Raw genomic sequence first — 23862 nt, forward strand, 5'->3', positions numbered from 1 at the left:
GTGACCGTTGGTTAGATCTATAGATAGTCAGAAACGGACTGAAACGGACTACAGGTGCGGCCAATCGGGACTATCTGGCTGACAACACTCCCTTCAGTGACTGAGTATCGTCCCTACCAGGTAGATCTATTACAATCCCAATACCTAGTTGAATCGGCGATAGATCTACAATGATCGTGCTATGAGCAGTGTAGTGTAGTCTATGTGTGTGTGTGTGCCTGTACGGCAGACTTTCACACTTCCATGTGTTAGAGTGGCACTGTCGTCATGTAGTCATGCTGATCTACAGTCGGGACTTTCTGCTATCGCTGAGGCAGAAGGCCACACAGGCCCCTGATGTGAATTTCAGTGTCATTCCGACACAGGGCGGGCAAAGAAAAAATAAACTGCGAGGATCTAGAGGAGGAGTCAGACACAGACTGAAGAGGAGAGGGTGCCGACATCCACTGCCAGCCATCACCCTGTCCAATGTGCGCTCTCTCCACAACAAACAGGATGAGCTCTCTGCGCTCATTAAATTCGATGGAGACTACCGACGCTGTGACCTCTTCTGTTTCACTGAAACATGGCTAACAGAGGAGGAGACATTCGGACTTGAAGGATACACAACGATTCGATTTGACAGGAATGCACAAGCGACAAACAAGCATGTAGGGGGTGGCTTGTGTATGCTTGCAAATGAGAAATGGGCCACGAACTACACAGTACTGAGAACAGACTAGTACCCCCCATTATGAGATACTGACTGTGTCCTTCAGGCCGCATTATTTACCTCGTGAATTCGGCCAAATCACTGTGGTCCTCGTCTATGTGCCCGCCCAGACTTCAACCTTGCAGCTGAGCCACATTGCCAGACACATTATAATCGAGCGACAACAAAGATCAGTTGATCAGGCCTGTGTTTTTTGCTCGGTGACTTTCAACCGCTGTGATGTCAGTAAACTGCCTCCCCTGTCTCCATCAATACGTCACGTGTCCCACCCGCCTCGACAGAACGCTAGACAGGTGTTTCGGTAATGTGCCGGCCGCTCTATGTTTCCAAGTGCCGGCCGCCGCTGGGCAGATCGGACCACAACATTGTTCATCTGCTACCCACATACAGACAGCTCCTTAAACGTGAAAAGCCGACAACACTATGTATTAGGGACTCTGGAACAAATGAAGCAACTGAGCTGCTCAAAGACTGCCTAGAGTCACTGACTGGGATCTGTTCTTCACTACCTGTGGAGACGACCTGGACTGTCTGGCAGACACAATCACCTCTTACATCACCTTCCTGTAAGAGTCTGTCATCCCTACCAAGCAGATCTGCAGCTATCCAAATAACAAACCATGCTAGGTAAAGGACTGAAGCACTGTCTCAATGAAAGAAGATAGCTTTTATGCAAGGAGACAAACAGAAAGTGAAAGAAAAGGAGAAGGAGTTCAGGGCAAAGGCAAGAACGCCTAGAGTGGAATACAGAAAGAAGGTAGAAAAAGCAATTAATTGAGGGCAACGCAAGAGATGCTTGGAAGGGCCTGACACCATGATGGGTAGAGAACGCAAGACACAAAGAGTAAAGTGTGATGACCCAGTGTCATTTGTTAATGAGCTCACACTTTCTACGCGCGGTTTGATGTGAGAGACTTCAGCAATGAAGCAGAAAAATATCTGTTCTTCACTGTCGGCAGCCACTGTCACCATCTGTGAGGGAGATGTTGTCAGAATTCTCTCTCATGTGAACCACGTAAAGCCCCTGGACCTGACCACGTGAGAGGCAAAGTACTCAAAGAGTGTGCTAGTCAGCTGAGTGGTGTTTTTACCAGACTTTTTCAGCTCTCCTTGACTCTCATAGTGTCCCCCGCGTGTGGAGAACATCCACATAATACCAGTGCCAAAGAAGCCTCATGCTACCAACTTGAAAGACTTTCGACCTGTGGCTCTCACGTCTGTTGTGGCCAAATGTTTGGAGAGAGTTGTGGGAAGATTGTTACTTCCCCACCATGGCTGATCGCCTGGATCCTCTGCAGTTTGCCTACAAGCCACGCAGGGGGGTGTCTGATGCAACTCTCACGCTTGTAAATACTATCCTACAACACTTGGACACTTCTGCGCACTATGTTCGGGTCCTGTTCATGGACTTTTCTTCAGCGCCTTCAACACGGCTTCCAGCCACACCTTCTTGTACAAGCGCCTACTAGACCTGGATGTCAACACTGGCCTAGTTCTATGGATCAGATCATTCCTGAAGGACCGACACAGAGGGTGGGTTTCAGAGTTCCACCGACAGGTACTATAAGGGTCAGCAGCTCGTCTGACGGAGTTTATTTGTCAGTGGATGGAATGATTCTGTCAGATGAGCAGATCCTCAACACGGGTACCCCTCAGGGATGTGTGCTTTCCCCATCCTGTTTCTCTGTTATATACAAATGGGATTAGTATTAACAGTGCTATTCTCAAACTTTGTTAAATATGCAGATGACATGGCCCTTGTGGGCTGCCTGAAAGACGAGCAGTCCCTGTCACAGTACCTGGCCTGTGTGGGGGAGCTGGAGGAGTGGTTTGACCGCAGCTTTCTGATCTGAACGTTGACAAAACGGAGGAGATGGCCTTTGGAAGAGCCTACGAAGGAAGAGATGGCACAACCCTCTCTCCCCACCACTCCAAAATCAAGGGACAGCAGGTGCAGAGGGCTGCTGTGTTTAGGTACCTTGGTACAGTGATCGACGGGAGGCTCTCATTTAGTGATCACGTGAACCAAGTGTACAAAAAGGCCCAGCAACGGCTGTACCTTCTGAGGAGACTTCGCAGCTTCGACGTCAGCTCTGGGGTGCTGGAGACTGTGTACAGGTCTCTTGTTGAGAGCATCTCTCATTCAACATCGCTGCCTGGTATGGTCATCTACTAGTCAAAGACAAGGCAAGGCTTGGCCAGAATCATCCACCAGGCAAATAAATTATTGGTCAAGCACAGCTGCCACTTTCTGACTTGTACCTTCATGCAGTCAGAAGGATGGCACATAACATCATTTCGGACCTGAAACCACCTCTCCACACTAGCTTCCAGCTGTTGCCCTCAGGCAGGCGCTATAAGGTACCACGCATAAGGAAAGCTGCCTACCAGAGGTCCTTCGTTTGCAGCAGCCATCACCATCCTAAATAAAGGCACAAGGACTCAGGAGGAATCAAACAGAGACTGAAGAAGAGTGAGTGCTGACATCTATTGTCAGCCATCACCTCGTGTGTCATTCTTGTCAATGACATTTTCTGGACGCAGCCGCGGTAAAAAGTTGAAGAAAATGAACAATTAGCAAAATAAACAACTGATCAATGCGTACGTGTCATCTACGGTGTCACCGATCACCGCAACTAAAAAAAAATTATCCATGGTATTCATATTTGCCATGGCATAGCGTCGCACGAACTGTTTCATATCCTACACTTTGTGCGAGTTTGTTGCCTGTCTCGCGGTAAGTCGCTGCGATCTGCGCGTTCGGACACGATAGGGACTGTCATTTCTGGTACTGTCATCTGACACCACAGACACTGTTACTTCTGGCACCACAGGCATTGTCACAAGAGTTCTGTGGTGATGGTTTGGAAGAGTAGCATACACACCTGGCGTTTCCTCTTCACTGTCGTCATCCTGAGGTATGGCGCCTCCCGCAGTTGAATGTCCTTTATCTTGGAGTATACCAAATGATCGTCTAGGTACACAAGAAGGACTGAAATTAAACAGTTCGGCATGGTGGTCTGCATTAACCTCGGAAAGTGGCTGGTGTGGACGTCAGACCCATTGGCATCTGGAACGGGCGTGTTGCCAGCGGCTAGCCAGTCCTTTTGTTGACAATGTCTTCTCAAGATGAGCTTCATGCACGGCTGCCTGTACTGCCTGCGCCACATCTGCGGTAGAGTCCATTATCTGATCAAGGACGTCTTCTTCCCTAGTAGAAGCGACACGCGCCTCCTGCGCTCACTTGTTGACCACATCGACCAGGTCCTTGACCACCAGGATAGGAACGTCCTCAGACGATGGCCGTAAACATGTCCACACCGCCACTCCTGAGTTTGTTTTAGCTGTAAGTCCTGTATGTGCCCTCGTGCCCACTCGTCAGTGACCGTCGTTACCTCACTGCCGGTGTCGAGCAACGCCATCACTCAACTGCCATAAATGACAACCTCCGCCGTCGGCCACTTTCCAGTCAGGCCAGCTACACTTTATTTCCCTGTCATCCTGTTACGGAAAACGGGGCAGTCACTTTCCCTGACCGTCGGGCTGCAGTCCTTCCGAGATGGTGTCAATCGCCGCCACTTCGACGCTCTGCGCCGCCTTCTACCTCGCCTGCTTAAATTCTGGAGCTTCGCGGCGTATTCGTCGACCACCTCATCACGTTGCTGTGGCACTGATGTCGACATCTTTCCGTTCGCCGTACGCCTCCACTAGGACACCAAGATCTTTCTCGGCGTATCTCTTGCGTCATGCGGAAGCATCAACACTCGACGTCTGGCAGGTCCCTCCAGCGAGCTCAAGATGTAAACACGAGCCGCATTCTGACACATCGGGTTTATGGCGAGAGCTAACTCGACCTATGTTTCAATCTCGTCGACACTCGTTGGTCCACCGGCAAACTACTGAAGCGGACTAACTAGTATGCTCGTAGAGCCTCTGCCCACCCAACGGATAGCATCATGGTCCTCTCTATGTACTAATCTTCTGTCGTGGGCTTCTGCCCGTGATGAACAAATGTTTCTTTTTGTTCAGCAGTGCTTTTAGGCCCTTGGTCACCCAAGGTTTGTTGTTAGGATAAACATACACTGCCTTGATGGACTGGTGCAATCAACACTATTTTACTCCTCACTTTTACTCCTAACTGTGTGTTAAATGTCTGTATGGGTATGTGAGCAAAGACAAATTTCTGTCCTCCTGGGCAGACAATAAAGTCTGTTTTGATTTGATTTGATTTTGATTTTATAATAATATTATAATATATTATATATATATTATAAATATTATATATATTATTATAATAATTATTATAATATTTATAATGTTATAATGGGTTACGGTTACAGTTAGTAATATTTTGTATATACAGTGGAACCTCGGTTAGCGAATATTTTGGATAACAAACTAAAATTTCGTTAAAAATGTGTCTCGGATAGCGAACAACACGTGACCGACCAGCACGTTATCATTCGCGCTCGCGACACAGTTTCTCTCCTTATTGTGTGCATCCTTCTTACTTAGTGATTTGTGTGCTTTAGTTTAATAAGATAATCCTCAATCACGGCTGCAAAGAAGATTAAGAGCAATGACTAGTAGTGATTAGTAGTGAGGTGATGACAGTGCGATAGTGCTATAGGCAATAGCAGTCTAAACATGTTCAATGATAATGTGATGTCGTATAACCCAAGTTTTACAAAAAGACAAAAGCAACAGACACTGCACAAGATTTTTCCTTCAACCTCAAAGCCACAGAAAAGGGAAGTCACCCCCGATTTTACAATGTCACATGCTCATGAAGGGGAATCCAAACTGTCATTCCACTATTTCCTTCCCACACTCCATCCACCCACGCCGTCAAAACAAGTTTTCTTATGTTTAAATGCTTTCGTTAATGTTTTAATGTTTATTTAACTCCGTTAATATTGTATTATAACTGTTCTCACTAAAACCTACCTATATAGCCTGTAACTTTCAAATATTAGCGAGTCAACAGGGGCTGTGAACCAATCAAATCTATTTCCTTTATTTCTTATGGGAAAAATTGTTTCGGATAACTAACAACATTCCAGAACGGACTGTGTTCGTTAACCGAGGTTGCACTGTAGTATTATAATAATATTATAATGTGCAGTCTGTAACCGCATACTCAGTATTCAATGATCTACACTAACAAGGGATTTAACTCTCAATAAATATTGACAATAAATGGGAATTTTGCATTGATGAACTAGAGCTGTTTCTGACAACTATTGGTTAGGGGAGACAATCACAAGCTGTGACGTACAAAGGGACATGAAGATGTTGGGGAGACAATACAGATCTCATCATCTGAGTCATCATCGACACGGTCCATGCAGACGACGACTTTATTTTCAGACCACGAGCAGCCCGTCATTCGTCACCCACACCACGTCACAGCGGACTGTGGCCACGTCCTCGATGACATCCTCCTTCATCACCCGCACTGGGATACCCGATCTTTCAACGCCCTCCCCATACCCGAGTTGTCACTGACGTACCCCCCCACACACACACACACACACACCATCAACACGTCTCGCAGGCAGGTGGGGGGAGGGGCGGTTATTGTGCCGCCGACGGTTAGGGGGACGGTTGTTGTTGTCGTCGTGACATCGTCTGTTGGCATTGAAAGCGAAATCTCAAAAATTGAGCGTACGCACTGACAAACACAAGGATTAAAACAATGACGACACATCGTTGTAATTAAAAGTTACAGACACACGTGACTAACACACTATCTTCTTCACAAGACTGTTTCTAACGTGTTTATTTATCACACAGGTAGACAGACACACACGTCACGAGGCCCCCGGATACAAGTGACGTCACGACACCCGCTCATCACGACCGTTACACTACGTCACGCTCCGACAGGTTTCCAGGATAACAACAAAACGTCGTGTCACATGGAGCGAACACAAGAATACAATTGCTTCACTCGATGGTTCTATTCATTTTCTTTCTTTCACGGGAAATAAACTTCGGACATAGAAAGTCAGGGGCAGTAACTCCCCAGTTTATTACATTGTGAAATTGCGTCCCCTGAATGAACTGTAAGAGTTGACAGTGTTTTTCCCGCTGTCCTCTATCACACATATCAAGACATAAGGTCCATGTAGAGAAAGTATCAATATGTTTGGCTTCTTTTCATTGTACAGAGTAGGAGAAAAAAATCAAGAAAAAAATCATAAACACACACAAACACACACACAAACACACACACAAACACACACACACACACACACACACACACACACACACAACACACACACACACACACACACACACACACACACACACACACACACACACACACACACACACACACACACACACACACACACACACACACACACACACACACACACACACACACACACAACTACTTCATGCATCGGAGCGTCGTGTGTTTAGATCATGTGTATGTATTTGTGCCCGCGCGCGCGTGTGTGTGTTTTAGTCATTGAGTGTGTATCATCACTCAGCGGTCTGGACAATGTACAAAGGCATATACTGTGGGAAAAATGATTAGCCATGGCATAGGCGGGAAAGTGTTAAACATAATAAAAGATATTTACCATTAAGCAAAGTCCTGTGTTAAAACACAGCATGGACTGTCTTCTTTCTTCACCTGTAATGTTGGAGTACGGCAGTGAGAAACCCTGTCGCCTGTACTTTTCTCACTGTTTTTAAATGACTTAAAAGAATTTCTTTCTCAGTATGCTGATGATACTGTTATACTTGCTGAAACTTCCAGCGATATGCAGAAAGCACTAGATGCTTTAAATGTTTACTGCAAAAAATATGGCCTTCAACTAAATACTGAAAAAACACAAACTATGATATTCTCACGTGGAAAGGTTAGAAAAGTTCCACATCTTTCCTTCAATGGAAAAACAATTGAAGTGGTATGGGAGTATAAGTACCTAGGAACAGTTTTTAATCATAATAACAAATTTAATAAAGCTATAAAATTACAGTGTGTACTGGCAAACAAAGCTATGTTTTCACTGATTAAGAAATGTAGAAAACTAGACTTTGCCTTTAGACACTCAAATTAACCTATTTGACAGTTGTATAAAACCTATCTTGTTGTATGGAAGTGAAATTTGGGCTTTTGAATCTCTTGATATTTGTGATAGGATGCAACTGAGATTTTTGAAAATGTTATTAAATGTGACAACTAGCACGCCAACATGTATGGTGTTGGGTGAACTGGGCACTTTTGCTGTGTCAATTTTTGCAAAATGTAGGTTACTGTGTTTTTGGTATAGATTATACATGGAACATAACTCTGGAACCCCTAAACTATCTGTTCTCTTGTTTCATCTGTGCAATTCTCTAGCTGATAGCTCACTATGTAAACCTTCCTGGGTTAGCTATGTACGTTCACTATTAGATTCCTTAGGTTTTTCCACTTTTTGTAAATTTGGCTGTAGTTTTTCTCCCTGTAATTTTAAAAACATTGTAATGCAACGTCTAAAGGATCAATTTATTCAAAAATGGAAACAAGAAATATATACAAATGAGATTTGCACCACCTATATCATGTTTAAAGAATATTTCCGTTTTGAGAACTATTTAATAGACCTGCCACCAGCTCTGAGATCAAACTTAATAAAATTTAGTTTAAGCTGTCATAAACTCACTATTCAACAATTACGATATAGCGGTATACCGAGATATTTAAGAACATATCCATTGTGTAATCTAGATGAGGTAGGTGATGAATTTCATTATTTGTTTGTGTGTACCCACCCTTTTTTAACTGCCTCACGGAAAGCGATACTTCCGGTATACTTTGTATATCATCTAAATGAATTTAAATTTCAGCAGCTAATGAATGTTAAATCCAAGCGTATACTTATTAACTTAAGCAAATTTATTCAAACGGTATTTTCATTGTTTAAATAATCTATATATATTTATATACATACATAGTGCCATGTATCTATTTACATATATTTGCTATATTGTCACCACCTGTTGTGAGCTTGTTACTGAGATAAAATTGTCATTGTGTTTTTTTATAACTGTGATGTTATGGCTAAAAATGCCCCCGGGCTTATAGCCATTAAATAAGATGTTCAAAATGTTCAAATGTTCAAATGGAGAAGACGATGCAATACATACAGTATGTGAGTGAATTCTTGTCACGCTGCCCAGTGCACTTTGACCTCACGTGGTGGTCTGATGTTGTCGGTGCTGTTGTCTGTTGACACCTGGCTGGCTGCCTGACCTCAAAGACTTGTTGACACAGACAAGTCATGCATGTGTGTGGTATGTGAGTGAATTCTTGTCACGCTGCCAATGCACGTGGTGGTGGGATGTCGGTCCTGTTGTCTGTTGACACCTGTCTCGCTGCCTGACCTCAAAGACTTGTTGACAGACAGGTCATGCACCTGTACATGTACCAGCAGGTTGATTTTAAAAATGACAAATGAAGTATTTATGTAAGGTTTGGTGTGAACGATAGGATGAATATTAATTTAACGTCCAAAAAAGTATGTTGTCCTGTATGTTCATTATTTTAACATGGCTCCTCTTGTGATAACAATGTAAATATAAATAAAGAGAGTAAATAAGATGTGTACACAAGCAATGTCTGTAAATGTCTAATAACTGTCATACTAAGCTGCCGTACAGTTTGTGTTTCACACCTGAGATACCTGGCTACACAACAACACCATAACCGTTGTGTAAACTACAGAAGTAAGGATGAGCTTCATGAGATGTTCTCTGTCCTCACCCACAGCCAGCTGCCAGAGCTCTGTGTCTCAGACACTTGGACACCATTGTCGTATCCTGACTGTATCCTGTCTTTGTGTCTTTGTGTGTGTGTGTGGGAGAGAGAGAGAGAAACTGAGGGAGAAAATGTGTTTTTATACATTTGTGAGCGTGCTTCTCTATGTATGTGTGTCTGTGTGTCCGTACCTTGCGTGTTGCTGGGATGTAAGACGTGTATTCAAGCTCATGTTTGTGTGTCTGTGTCAAGGCTTCATGATGTGTGTGTTTGTGTGTTTGTGTGTTTGTGTGTTTGTTTGTGTGATTTAGTCGTCAGTACGTGGAGAACGGAATTCCCTCCGGTATTTTCTGTTGGTAGGTTGCCCAGTCCATTGCGTTCTCCGGTGATGAGGTTTTCACTGTCGTCCACGTCTGTTGACACCTGACCCGCTGCCTGACCTCACTGACCTGTTCACACGTGAGCTTCATGCATTGGAGTCTCCTGTACTTCATGTATGTGTGGGGGAGGGGCTTGCATCCTCATGTGAGCATCGCTGCCTTCGTTCCTGTACTTCATGTATGTGTGGGGGAGGAGCTTGCACGCTCATGTTGCCAGCATCGCTGCTGTCGTTGGTTCTTCACTCTCTCCTGCTATATATCTCCCTCTCCACACGTGCAGACTACCAGCAGTTGTCAACCTCTCCTCGTCTCAGACGCTGCTTTCCTCGGGACATCCTGTCACTAACATCATTCTCACAAAGACCATCTCCGGGTGAGTTACTTTAATCATGATGTGTTTGATCTGAGGTTAATTATTGTACTCACATTGTTTTGATGTAAATGTCAGTTATTTTACTAACTGTCTCTCGATCTCAAGGTGAATTTACTTAGTCCGCAGGTTTTATGTGAAGAGGATTTATTTTAGAGACTCTATCGTCGACCTGAAGACATTTTTGTCATTTGATGTTTGAGCTACGGGTGAGATATTTAACTCACTGTGTGTTTATAGTAAAGTAAGTTATTTCTGTCACGAAGCTTCTCCAATATTAAGTTCGGTTAGTACATGTACACGGCATATCCCCGTCAAAGGTCGCCTGTTACCTGAGCAAATGGAAATAGTTACAAGAGGTCGCCAGCAAGTCATCCACACCTGAAACCTCATGTAGACTGTCAGGTGTGGAGATGGCAACTGTTACTACTGTATTGATGCAGTCGGAGATGGTCATCCTGCTGTAAAGACAAAGGTCGCAGCCACCCGACCTTGTCAAGCACGCTGACATGGAGGTCTTTGTGCCTACTTGACTATTTATTAATTTACTGTTTCTGTCCAAACTTGCCTCTCTGTCCTCTGTGTACTTGACACGAGTCCCGTGGCCAGTTAGCACCAGTCACCAATACAGGGAGAAGCAGCTTTACTGGGTTCAGGTCTCGTCTCGGGGTCGTGGCTCCTTTTCTGCATGTGTCATTAGTTTTGCCGCCACGTGGTCTTAGCTGCTGCCTCGGCGTAAACCGCTTTGCCCTCTCACACCTGACAGCATCGATGACAGGTAGGAGCTGTCGAGCGACGCTTGGTGAGATATCAAAACATTCCAGATCACCAAGAGTCACGTGATCTACATGCTCTGAATATTTTCCTCATTTTCATGCCGCAGTCAGCAGCTGTTGACAGGGGAGATAAGAGGGTTGTTAGTAGGACAATCAGCGTCACGTGACGAGAATCCTTTGTCCAACATCACCACTGTGCTATATTGTTTGTTGTGTTATACATTGGGCGTTTACCTGATGATCTGACCCCACCTGGCTGTAGGGTCATGGTCATTGGAGATGTCAGCCACTGTGCATCAACCATTTAGTTTGTCATCGTCTATCTACACAAACAGCTCGGGTCAGTTCCAGGATAATCTATAATAAATATTAATAAATACACATGATTGAAGAGCTCTCTGCTCCTTTCTTGCTCGTGTGTGACGGGTTTTATGGACTCTACCTGATGGACTGAGCTGCAGAAAGATAAAATGTATTTCTTTTCTGTATTTGTTTTTATTCAACATTAGTATTGTTGTTTATTATTTACTAGTTCATACGTTATTCGTTTGCTTTCTTGTCTCTCGTATGCTGTCCATGTTTCCCTCTTGTTCTTAAGCACTGAGAGCATGGTTCTTAGGAGTGTTGGAACTATTCATTGACTAGTTGTGATAATACTTTGGAGTATTTTTTGCTATTTCCACACCCACTGGAAGCTCGTCTGTGTTGAAAGAAGGAAAGCGACAGGTCGTTAGGGCGGTTGGTGAGGATGTAGGAATCCACCATCAGCAGGAGGCAGCAGCAGTCTTCTCGTTGTTGCTTGGATACAGTGTAATTTTACATTGGAAAGAAACAAAACCAATAGAGATGGAGAGAAAATATAAGAGAATATACAAAACCAAAGAGGCACAGGAAGACATCTTCCTCTCTTTATTATTCTTCACAAGATGATCTCCCCTCTAGTCGTTACAACGGTGACGAGCAGACAGTGCGTTGTCTGACGTGCACACGCACAGCATCACGGGAAGATGACAGCAGCGAGCTGACGTCTGATAAAATCATCGGTTATGTCAGACGCCATCTTAGCTCTCTCCTGATAGCCTTATAGCTATGTCTTGATATCTTTGTGATTTTCTTCTCAGCATCTGCTTGTCATTCAAAAAATACCTGACACCATTTTTTCCCAATAATACTAATTACAGTTTGTCAACACCTGGTCTAATAACAAATTTCACTGCACTGATTACAGGCTCCATTATTTTCTTGAATACTTTCTGTATAAGATTATCACATACTTATTATTAATCTTACCCTTCCTTTTCTCTTTGTGGCGTGTAAGCCATGTTTGTGTTCATGGCCCCTCCCCACCCTGTCCGCAGTTTGGGCGAAAAGCCTTCACGCGCTGTAGTCACGTGGGTGTTGTTGGCGCTGGCCATTGGTTCCCGCCCCTGGGAGACAGTGTAGAGAACCCCACAGCGTAGCGTCCCTTGGGGCATCTACCCGAGACGCTGAGAGGAGCGGGTGGTTGTGACAGGTGAGAGGAAGTCTGGGCAAGGTGCCGTGTTCATACAGCAGCCAGGAGTGACCACTAGACTAGGGGTGGACTGTAAGGCGGGTACTGTTAGTGGACACAGCAGCCAGGTGTGACCACCAGGAGCCAGTAGAAATCCGTGAGGCTGGTGCAGGTTCAGTAGCCGGGTGGTGACCACTAGGGTCAGTTGAGACAGGACAGGCTTCCGGTTCTGTTAGTGTGAGCGGATGACCGCCCGACACTATCACAAGCCACGTGGGTCAGTGCGTGATTCTTGGCAGCTTTACAGTGTTTTCTGGTACATGGTGGGCTTGATTTCTGTCTCTGACACATTCCTGAATATCTTGGTACATGCTTTTTATTATCCTCTATAATTTACTCTGCATACGTGGTTGTGATAGCTCGGGTAGTACTATTGCTTGTTGCACATATTCTGGGATAACTGGTTCTCTACTGCCGCCTACAGTGTGAAAATAGGATATACCGACACAAACCTGCTTGTGTTTCATTGTTCCTGTCAAGGCGTCCTTCCTCTAAGAAACAGACTTAAACTTAACAAATACAGTTTCATGTACAAAATACTGACGGGTAAACAGTATCATACACTCTCTTTACTATTTTCCTCCAAGAACACTACAACTTCTGCAAAACTTACTCTTTCCATTTCTAGACTAGACCTTTTTAAATAAAGTTTGAAATACTCTGGAACAGCCTCCCTCTCCATCTTAGGCAATTGAATTTCATGAACTCCTACCTCAGCACATTCAAGAAAATTAGATGAGGCCTCTAGAGATACCTCCTAAGTCTAGGAAATCTTGTAAATATATGGTTTTGTTTTGTTTTTGTTTTTTTGTAACCACCACTTTTGTACATATTCAGCTTCCACTTACCTTACCTTAATCTCATAATACTTATAATTACTTCAGTTAGTGCTTTCTCTGTAAAGGGCGGAGGCTAAATGGAAAATGCATTTTCTTACTTATTTTACCTCACATTAATAATGAATTACCATTGTCATTGTCATTTAATTAGCTGCTTTCTGCCCACTTGGTTAATATTTTATTTAGAATGCATGTAAAGGCTTTTCCTAAATATATTAGTAAGAGAGATACCTCGGTAGTTACCTGACTGGTTGTTGTCACCTTTGTTGTATAGTGGGATAGTAATAGATTGAGTTCATTCCTTGGGTCATAGCATTGAACAGTTTAGCAAGGGAGTAATAACAGAGGATGCAGTGTCTAATATATTATTGACAATACCATCTGGGCCTGCTGATTAACATTTTTTAACTAATTGCCTCTTTGACCTTTTCTGTGATCTGATTGTCCACAGGTTGGACATACAGGTGCATTTGACTACTGGTACTCTCACAAGGGTTATCTTGACCATCCACATCCATCATCCCTTTATTTAGTGTTGTTTAGAAGTGCTTTACCCACCCTCTTCACTGATTTGGTCCACTACAGGCTGTCTTCTGTATCTCCTCATCACCTCCCAGAAGACCTTTGGTTTGTTGACTGTATTTTCTAGAGACTTGATTTTTAAAGGTTTGTAGTTTTGTTTCTTTACCGTTAGCAGAGTTCTATCAGCTTTTCTTTCTCTGCTATAAGCGGTTCTGTCTTCCTGTATTTTCTTCTTTCTACACTTTCTTAGGCACTGCTAGTCACTTTTTGTCTTTACACATTTATGAAATAATGTATCAAAGGGAGAAGCATACCTACTGTGTTGTAACGTTACATTACTGACCTTTTCTCTTATTTATTAGTTCCTATCTCTTGTGTAGGCTGTCTTTCCTATAAACCTTTGTTGATCGCTATTTGTTGTCACCTTTGACACTGTGTCTAATGTCCTTCATGTCTTCATGCATGCCAGACACACTAACAAGTTTTAGTCTTAAGCTTTGAGGGATCGCTTCCTTTTGTGTATGTTTCTACGAGTGATACTTGAAAATTATATTATTATGAATTTTTTATATTCTAAGTCGTAAATATTTTTCTGATTTAAATTAATATAATAAAGAAATATTACACGAGAAAGACTCACGAAACTTCTCGTTGTTGCATGCGCTTAACAGGTGGATACAATGCTGCGATTCTTTTTATTTCTACTCTCCATCTCTCCTTTCGTGTTGATGGAGGAGACAGGAAGGTAAACCGTGTTGACTCTTCTTGACTTTTGGCTTACAATACATGCCAAAGGTTTAACAATCAGCTTTTTATGTAGTCAATAACAAACTGAAACACTGATCGTTTGTTAGTCGTCTAAATCAGGGATGCCCAACCTACGGCCCGCGGGCCATATCCGGCCCGCAAAACTTCTGCCCACAGTGCAGGAAATCGGCATGTTAGTAATAAAAAAAAAAATATTTAAAAACCGAAAAAAAACGAAAAAAGGGAAGAAGAAGTATTTATGCCCACGTAGGGGCGTTTCCCAATCTTTTTTTCGATGGACGAACATTTCGATTCAGTGCTCCGACTTGGTGTCTCTACGATGAGGCCGGACATTCAGAAGTTGGTTTCGGGAAAACAACTTCAAATATCCCACTAATTAGTACATAATTAATGGTAAGTACAACTTGTTTCTAATAAAAAATGGTACCTGCTCTATTTTTTTTTCTTTTTTTGTATTTTTGTGGTGAGGTGGCCCGCGACACGGCTGTCCGAAATGGATATGGCCCGCAGGCCGAAAAAGGTTGGGCATCACTGGTCTTAATAATATGTAAATAATGACAAACATATAAATAAGAATTATTGTTTTAGTGACATGTTTCATCATAGTCTATTGTCTCACACTGCGGGCTTCACTTCCCTGAGCGTCCTCTCTCTGTTTGTTTATTTTTATGTATGAAAACATTTAATGTCTTACTTGAGGTATCATGTGATGTCTGATGTGCTATAAATAGTATATCTAAAATAAATAATTAATGACATTGATTTATTAAGTACAAATTCTAGTTGCCAAGGCAATGACTGTCCGCCAAAGACTTGGCACAATGTAAGATGCAGGACTAACGACGACTGCAATGCGCCCCACGCCACGTGCTATCAACGTGTGTGTCGGTGTGTCCCCGGGTACTACTACACCACACATGACACGTGTACTAACAGTGAGTAGACAATGGTTCTGTGTGGTGTGCTTGACAGCAACAAACTCCTCTTTGTTGTCGGCTTGTTACAGTTAGGGACGGATGAGCTTTTATAAGATTTTCGCATTCTTAAAGGAATAAATTGTAAAACAACATAGCCGCATTTAGATGGACTGAATAAAAGGAACAAAGGATGAATGAAAACACGTGGGCCGAAAACAAATTAGAAATGTATTCACTTGATTATGGATGTTGTTCGAAATGCATGTAAATGTAGAACAATTAAGTTCAACTTAAACAGTCTGTAAATAGTTGCTTACCACAGTTGTTTACATTAGCTTGTAGCCCAGACGACATGCAGGAGACCTTCACAGACTATCCTGACAGCGCTCTACGTGCAAACCTCATTCATAGCGAGGATGGACTCACTGTGGAAGACTGCAAGGGCAGGTGCCAGACTAACAAGACTTGCCTCACCTTTGATTTTAAAGGTCTGTATGGGGAAAAGCTTGAAACATTGGTATACTATTTGGTTTACTTGTGTGCAGCTAAACTATTCTACCTATTTATTGTTACTTAAGCCACCTTGCAACTAACCTTTATCTATCTGGTACTAATTGCATACAGTTGTTGTTGCATGAACATTGAATGACAAGTGGTTTAGCTAAACAACAAACAAGTATCGTGACTATTTTAAAGTCTTTAACTCAAATACAACGATCTAGAAATATATTGAGCTTGGACAATGGTTATCGTGTCACACTTATCCCCTATTTATCAAGAGAATGCTATCTAGGAAACTACACTGTCATCTGTGGGAAGATGTCTTGTCATCGCTAATGATAGATAAGTGCCAGACCTCCTCACCTCCCTGCAGCTCTGACACTGACAACAAGACATCCAGGACTCTAGCATCAGGACCATGGACTGACAACACTGGGGGGGGGGCACAGCAGGAACGGAGGAAACATTCCACTTTATAATTATTGTCAAACTAGTGTGTGACAGGCCTGCTGCTAGCAAGACAACAGTAAACAATAACAAATATACAACTACGTACCGCGCCTTTTGCTGAAAACCTTTAAGTAACAGAATAACCTTTTGGGGAAATGTTCACATAACTTGCTTTCAATCTTCTTTGTTCAAAATGTTTTGCATCATGTTGAGTTATGTCTCTGTCTCTCTACCTCCCATGCCAGCCAGTGAAGGTCTGTGTCTGCTTCATAATGTCACCTCTCGTCAGTCGCCCTCCGACTGGTCTCCTAAGAGGAGTAAAGGCTGGACACACTACCAGAAATCCTGCAAGTCCACTTTGGCCTCACACCATACCTGGTACAACTTATTGTGTGAAAGCAGGATTGATTGTCCTGACACAAACAGCGATTGTTTGTCAGGACGATGCTTGTGCCGTTCAGGCTTCAAGTTCAATGAAGCACAGAAGGAGTGTGTTGTTGCAAGTAAGTGAGAAGCAGTAGAAGGATGAGTAGTACTCAGCTTGTCCCCACACGTTGTCTACCGTCAGTTTGTGTGTTTCTTACAGTAAAGATACTCTAGTAAGTTGTTTACAGTATTTATTTTAATCAAACAGCTGTCATCTCAATGTTTACATAATATTTATGATTTACAAAGTTTAGCATTCACTGTTTATTCATGTCCACGAGCTAACGGTTTTCTTCTTTTTTAATCATTGTAAGCTGGCAATTAACCTCAGGTACATTGGGTTAAGGGTTAAAGCACTAGACCACCACAGAGGGGAATGTGTCGATGAAGAACATCACAGCTGCCACTACCCCATATCTTTGTTGTCTACTCTATGTACAAGTCGTTACTAACTGTCACTTTATTACTTTATAACAAAACTGATTGTAAAGGTTAGAGGAGGAAGTGGCTATGAAGATGAGGAGGCAGAAGTGACATTAAGGAGGAGGAACAAGAATATGTACACGTGACAGTCAGATACTGGTAGACACAGAGCTAGAATTATGGGATGGCTAGTGTTACCAGCGGTCAGTAAGTGTGACTGTCTTGTAGGCGAGCTGAAGAAGTGGCACAATGTAAACTGCACGACAGACGACGACTGCGATGGGCCCCACTCAGCATGCTACAAACGTGTCTGTCGGTGTGTCCCCGGGTACTACTACACCACAAGTGACACGTGTACTAGCAGTGAGTAGACAATGGTTCTGTGGTGTGATTGACAGCAACAGACTCCTCTTTGTTGTCGGCTTGTTACAGTGAGGGACGGAAGAGCTTTTATAAGATTTCTGCATTCTTAAAGGAATAAATTGTAAAACAACATAGCCGCATTTAGATGGACTGAATAAAAGGAACAAAGGATGAATGAAAACACGTGGGCCGAAAACAAATTAGAAATTTATTCACTTGATTATGGATGTTGTTCGAAATGCGTGTAAATGTAGAACAATTAAGTTCAACTTAAACAGTCTGTAAATAGTTGCTTACCACAGTTGTTTACATTAGCTTGTAGCCCAGACGACATGCAGGAGACCTTCACAGACTATCCTGACAGCGCTCTACGTGAAAACCTCATTCATAGCGAGGATGGACTCACTGTGGAAGACTGCAAGGGCAGGTGCCAGCATAACAAGACTTGCCTCACCTTTGATTTCAAAGGTCTGTATGGGGAAAAGCTTGAAACATTGGTGTACTAACATGATGTTAGAGATGGCAGGTGACTGTGCACTCTACAACTGCCAAAGTCTGCTTCACGTGTCCTGCGCTGTTCTATTAATAGCACGCTGACAAAACGGGGGGAGCACAGCAGGAACGGAGGAAACATTCCACTTTACTTATTGTACAACTAGTGTGTGACAGGCCTGCTCGTAGCAAGACAACAGTAAACAATCACAAATAAACAACTACGTACCGCGCCTTTTGCTGAAAACCTTTAAGTAACAGAATAACCTTTTGGGGAAATGTTCACATAACTTGCTTTCACTCTTCTTTGTTCAAAATTTTTTGCATCATGTTCAGTTATGCCTCTGTCTCTCTACCTTCTGTGCCAGTCCATGGAGGTCTGTGCCGGCTTCATGGTGTCACCTCTCGTCAGGCTCCCTCCGACTGGTATCCTAAGGCGAGTAAAGGCTGGACCCACTACCAGAAATCCTGCAACTCCACCTTTGCCTCACACGATACCTGGTACAACTTATTGTGTGGCAACAAGATTGACTGTCCTGACCCATACAGCGATTGTTTTAAAGGCAGATGTCTATGTCATTTTTCTTTCCATCAAGGCTCGAAGAAGTGTTCTGTTGCAGGTAAGTGTGAAGCAGTAGAAGGATGAGTAGTACTCAGCTTGTCCCCACACGTTGTCTACCGTCAGTTTGTGTGTTTCTTACAGTAAAGATACTCTAGTAAGTTGTTTACAGTAATTATTTTAATCAAACAGCTGTCATCTCAATGTTTACATAATATTTATGATTTACAAAGTTTAGCATTCACTGTTTATTCATGTCCACGAGCTAACGGTTTTCTTCTTTTTTAATCATTGTAAGCTGGCAATTAACCTCAGGTACATTGGGTTAAGGGTTAAAGCACTAGACCACCACAGAGGGGAATGTATGGATGAAGAACATCACAGCCGCCACTACCCAATATCTTTGTTGTCTACTCTAGTGAAAGTCGTTACTAACTGTCACTTTATTACTTTATAACAAAACTGATTGTAAAGGTTAGAGGAGGAAGTGGCTATGAAGATGAGGAGGCAGAAGTGACATTAAGGAGGAGGAATAAAATTTGTACACGTGGCAGTCAGATACTCGTAGACACAGAGCTAGAATTATGGGATGGCTAGTGTTACAGGAGGTCAGCAAGTGTGACTGTCTTGTATCAGAGCAGTGTGAACTGTGTGCTGTAATCACATATAAACAGTTTGCCTGAGGGACTCAGTCTTTACCTTGACTGTTGTATGATTAGCTATTGAAGTTGTCATGATTATTGCCTACTTGTCCTCCATTGTTTCTGTCACTGTAGGAAGTTCCACTGCGCCCTTTATGACAATTCCTTACGAGCGGAATGATTTGTTTGTGTACAAATAGACTCATGTGAAGACTGGAAGGCAAAAGGCGCCAAGAGTGGGGTGTACACCATTCAGCTACAACACAACAAGGGACCTCGGTCAGTGTGGTGTGACATGGACACTGCGGGCGGCGGCTGGGCGGTAAGTGTGGTCGTGTTTGTCAGTGTGTACGACTCAGGTGGTCAGTGTGTGTGACTCAGGTAGCATCTCTCCTGCACACTGTATCCTGCTCGTAAGAGTGCCACATTACTTATACCCAGGGTCACATACTTACTGCTCATAGTATCCACGAATAATTTGTCTTTGATATCTTTGGACATTTACAACACGAAGCAGGAGAGGATGCTTGTCCACCTTCTGTTTCCAACAGTTTGTCTATGTCGCTGGTAGACTCCGTGTGTTGAGGGTGGTTGTAGACAGGCCGACATCTAGTGTGTTGGTGTGCGTGTGTCGGTTGTTTGTAGTCGCATCCTTTTACCCCTCGCATCCATTCCTGCTTCATGATCAGCGACTGTAGGTTTGATAAGGAGTTGAAAGAAAATGCTATTTGTTATGTTTATTATGTTGCCATATAATTGATCACAGCCACTTGATGTCACACATTTACAGCCAGGAAAGTGTACATTGTGTTCACATGACTGTCACTATATACTACACTGTATACTACACTATGTACTACACTATATACTACACTATGTACTACACTATATACTATTACACCATGTTCACATAGTTATCGTAACCGTGAAGTGTTGACATTATAATCCTGATCACAGCTAATAAAGTTATAAGCTGTTATATTTTATCAATTATGACTCATCCTTAGTCAACCCATTAAACTGTAATTAGTGCTGAATCCTGTCGAGCATGCTGGTGCCATAGTAACGACCTTGAACTTGTGTCATGTGCAGGTCATCCAGAGACATCACCACACCGTATATAACCCAGATGAGTTTGTTGACTTCAATCGGAGCTGGACAGAATATGTAAACGGTTTTGGAAACATCTCTGGAGATTTCTGGCTGGGTAAGATGTTGACATATCTCTTGCATTCTCTGGCATTATCCCTCCTCCTGCATAACTGTAACCTCAACATTTGTTTTTACATTCAAAGTCAGGCTGTAGTCAGTATTGTGTTTTATTGTGTTGTTTGTGTGATGTCTACTGGTCAATACAAAGGTTGCTGTTTCTGTCGTTCTTTTATACTTTTGTTGTACGATGCTTATCGCTCACTATTTTGTGTATTGTTTCCTTAGCATGCTTTGTTTGCTGTGATAATGATGATGTTAGTAATGGAATGAATGGATGGCTGATGATCCTGTAGTGTCTCAGTTGCCAAAGTCTCAAGTAGAAAGAAACATGAGGGTTGCGAGGAAATACATCACTGCGGCATATCATGTGGTTTGATTTTGGTTTGTTTTTGTTTTATTTTTGTTTTGTTTATTATTTCTTGTTTTTTGTTTGTTTGTTTTGTTTTTTTTTTTTTTTTTTTTTTTTTTTTTTTTGGTTTTCTGTAGGATTATCTGATTGCAGGGTGTGGATAGGTTCTGAACTTTATTAAAGTACAGTAGCTAAAACATTTCGTGCAGTTGTATTACAGTCTATAACTTTGTTTTGTTGTGAATAAGGATATAGGGTGTAAAAATGTCCGTCAACCTGTCTATTTATTTATATTAGTCTACATGTAGTCTGTGAAAATGGTCTTATAACCACCTGTGTATGTGTGTCATGATCATAGTTTCATACCATTTTAAAGCTAGATTGCTTTGTGTGTAAATACAACTCTACGTATGTGAGTTGGCACGTGTATGTGTGTGTGTGCTGACACCTTACCACTCTAGTCTCTGTGTATCTGTGTGTTGACACATTACCACTCTAGTCTCTGTGTGTCTGTGTGTTGACACATTACCACTCTAGTCTCTGTGTATCTGTGTGTTGACACATTACCACCCTAGTCTATGTGTGTCTGCGTACTGACATTTTCCACCCTATTCTGTGTGTGTATGTGTGATGACACCTTACCACCCTAGTCTGTGAGTGTGTCTGTATGTGACACCTTACCACCCTAGTCTGTGTGTGTGTCTGTATGTGACACCTTACCACCTAGTCTGTGTTGCTGTCTTCTCTGTGTCCTACACTAGACCGGCAAACTCTCAGTTTGCTACTCAGGCCATACTGCTTGACATGTCCTTCCTCTCCTCGCCTTGTGCCTACATCTGAAGCCTTCAAATACTTCCTTAAAACCTTTCTCTTTCAGAAATATATTTTGTAATTAGGAGTACAGCTCTACCCACTAATTAATTCTTCTCCCACTGCTGGTGTTATCTGTTGTACAGTTTATGTTCATCTATGCTTTCTGATGTTTTTCCTCGTGTTTCTGTATGGTTGACTGTCCATTTGTTATTGTTTGTATACAGCGCATTGACCTCGTACTTACATGGAGAATACACTTTATTATTGGTAGTACTAACAACAGCGCTAAAACCTCAGTAAGTTTGTGATTTACCTTTTTATCATCTGAAGTCTAGCAATAATGTCAACAGTTTTATGACATCATAGGACAGGTAATGACCAGCGACATGTCTGTTGTTCATGAGAACTCTTGAGCAAGATCAACACAAATATTTCACTGCTGGACTTGTCTGTTGACATGAGGTCATTGCCTTGTCTTGTCTCAGGCCTAGACGCGATTCGCGCCATGTCATGGTATGGATATTTGCGCTTGAGAGTGGACCTGGTGACTTCTTCAGGGACACATTACTGGGCGCAGTACGACTCTTTCCATGTGTCCGGTCCTGAGACAAACTACAAACTGTCCTTGTCGGGCTACTCGGGTGACGCAGGTACGTACGTGACCACTGAACAGTAAGAAAGAGTGAGACGCATGTTAGCTGGCAGGCCGCCTGTCTGGCTGGTTAAGAAATATGTGGATGACTACATTTGTGTGTAGCTTTGTGTGCGAGGGTGACAGCGCCTCCTATCGCGTGCGTTTCCTTTGAGGTAACTTGAAAAAACAGGTGTGATGATCAGGGAAAAGAGATTTCTGTGGGTTTCTCTCTTGTCTGGGATTTGTTTGTGTGTTTGTGTGTGTGTTTGTGTGTGTTCTTAGGAGCTTCTGACCGTTTTCTTCAGGGCTGTAGTGTGAAGTCGTGACCAGACTTGTTTAAAGAGTAATTTCATTATGTACAATGATGTTTAGTGAGCTGTAGTCACTGTGTTGGTTTTAATCCGTTTTGAGTCTGTCAGGCTTTGACTGCATGCAAATTATTAATAATTATTGTGAAATGTGATCTGCCACAACGAAATGACTAATGAGTCAAGTCGGAAATCTGAGATTTTACAAATTGGATATTTTCCAAATGTTCAGGGTTTAGCTCTTTATTTGATACAAAGTTATTCTTCTAGTCGTAAAGTTGAGTTATATATATTACAAATGTGGAAGTACGGTGGTCGCCTTATAGAGGAAAGCGGGTTCAAAGATTTTCAGCAAACCCATGTGTTTCCTTATCATAGGATACTTTAATTGTTGACACTGTGATAACTTTTACATGATGATAAAATACGGCAAGCTACATCATTTCAGGTAATAAAAATACATAGACATGAATAAGTGCGTGCTATTAGAAAATTTCCCTGTTATCAAAATAAACAGAAATGGAAGACAACTGTTACTGCAATCTACTCAGCATGCACACTCACAGAAACTTCACAATACTCAAACAATATCTACTAGTGTGCTAAAAATCAGCAGGGAAATGAGAACAAAAAGAAGAAAACTGCATGGTTGACATACCGGAATACTAGGACAAGTGGCAAAACTTTCAAGAAGTCAGGCTGCACTCAGTTGACCGGAACCACCATCCGGGGCCTGGAGTACCGACTGCTCTGTGCGACTTGAGACTCGTTTCGTCATGGCAGGTGGCGAATGTTTTATCACTACTGTCAACTTCATTTGAGTGGCTTTTACATTTTAGAAAACTTATTTTTGTGTCCTGAAATTTGTTTTGAGCGACTACAGGACTGAGAATGGCGAGTGACAAGCAGTAGTTGGGTAATGACAGCTACAACAATATCTTTATCACGAGGATGACCACGATGTATCTCTGTCTCTGGTATCCTCTCCACTGTAGCAGAGATTATGTCCCCTGTCGTTTGTTGTCTCCCCAAGTCATGACCGTTGACCTGTGCCAGTCCCACAATGCCACACCAGTCCCGTTCTAACATATGGAAGA

The 23862-nt window shown here is 42.6% G+C and overlaps 1 protein-coding gene and 1 long non-coding RNA gene across 5 annotated transcripts; both read left to right on the plus strand.

Moving 5' to 3' along the window:
* The first annotated feature begins 9994 nt into the window (after positions 1–9994).
* LOC112575511 lies at positions 9995–14786 on the plus strand. Of its 2 annotated transcripts, none has more exons than XR_003101658.1 (3): positions 9995–10223; positions 13839–14053; positions 14581–14599. It is a non-coding gene; the product is annotated as an uncharacterized LOC112575511 (long non-coding RNA). The 2 variants fall into 2 exon arrangements; XR_003101657.1 differs by having other exon boundaries at positions 10000–10223; positions 13839–14014; positions 14581–14786.
* A 419-nt stretch (positions 14787–15205) lies between these two features.
* On the plus strand, positions 15206–22597 carry LOC112575481. 3 transcript variants are annotated; one of them, XM_025257381.1, is made up of 8 exons: positions 15206–15612; positions 15930–16082; positions 16791–17048; positions 17623–17757; positions 18073–18225; positions 18618–18869; positions 19650–19771; positions 20542–21058. In XM_025257381.1, exons 2-8 carry the CDS (start codon positions 15947–15949, stop codon positions 20884–20886), a joined length of 1401 nt encoding a protein of 466 aa, XP_025113166.1. In that variant the 5' UTR covers positions 15206–15612; positions 15930–15946; the 3' UTR covers positions 20887–21058. The 3 variants fall into 3 exon arrangements, with proteins under 3 accessions (XP_025113166.1, XP_025113167.1, XP_025113165.1); XM_025257382.1 differs by lacking the exon at positions 15206–15612 and adding an exon at positions 22309–22597 and having other exon boundaries at positions 15812–16082; positions 20542–20656; XM_025257380.1 differs by lacking the exon at positions 15206–15612 and having other exon boundaries at positions 15812–16082.
* Positions 22598–23862: the final 1265 nt, after the last annotated feature.

Source organism: Pomacea canaliculata, linkage group LG11 (genome assembly GCF_003073045.1).
Source record: "Pomacea canaliculata isolate SZHN2017 linkage group LG11, ASM307304v1, whole genome shotgun sequence".
In the NCBI taxonomy this organism is placed as follows: Eukaryota; Metazoa; Mollusca; class Gastropoda; order Architaenioglossa; family Ampullariidae; genus Pomacea; species Pomacea canaliculata.

Bases quoted from the DNA above. Each gene is read 5' to 3' on its own strand.
- LOC112575481 (XM_025257381.1), top strand. From the start codon at position 15,947: ATGCAGGAGACCTTCACAGACTATCCTGACAGCGCTCTACGTGCAAAC. The intron at 17,758-18,072 runs GTGAGTAGACAA...TGTTTACATTAG, and splicing joins AAGTGACACGTGTACTAGCA to CTTGTAGCCCAGACGACATG. The intron at 18,870-19,649 runs GTAAGTGTGAAG...GTGTACAAATAG, and splicing joins GAAGAAGTGTTCTGTTGCAG to ACTCATGTGAAGACTGGAAG.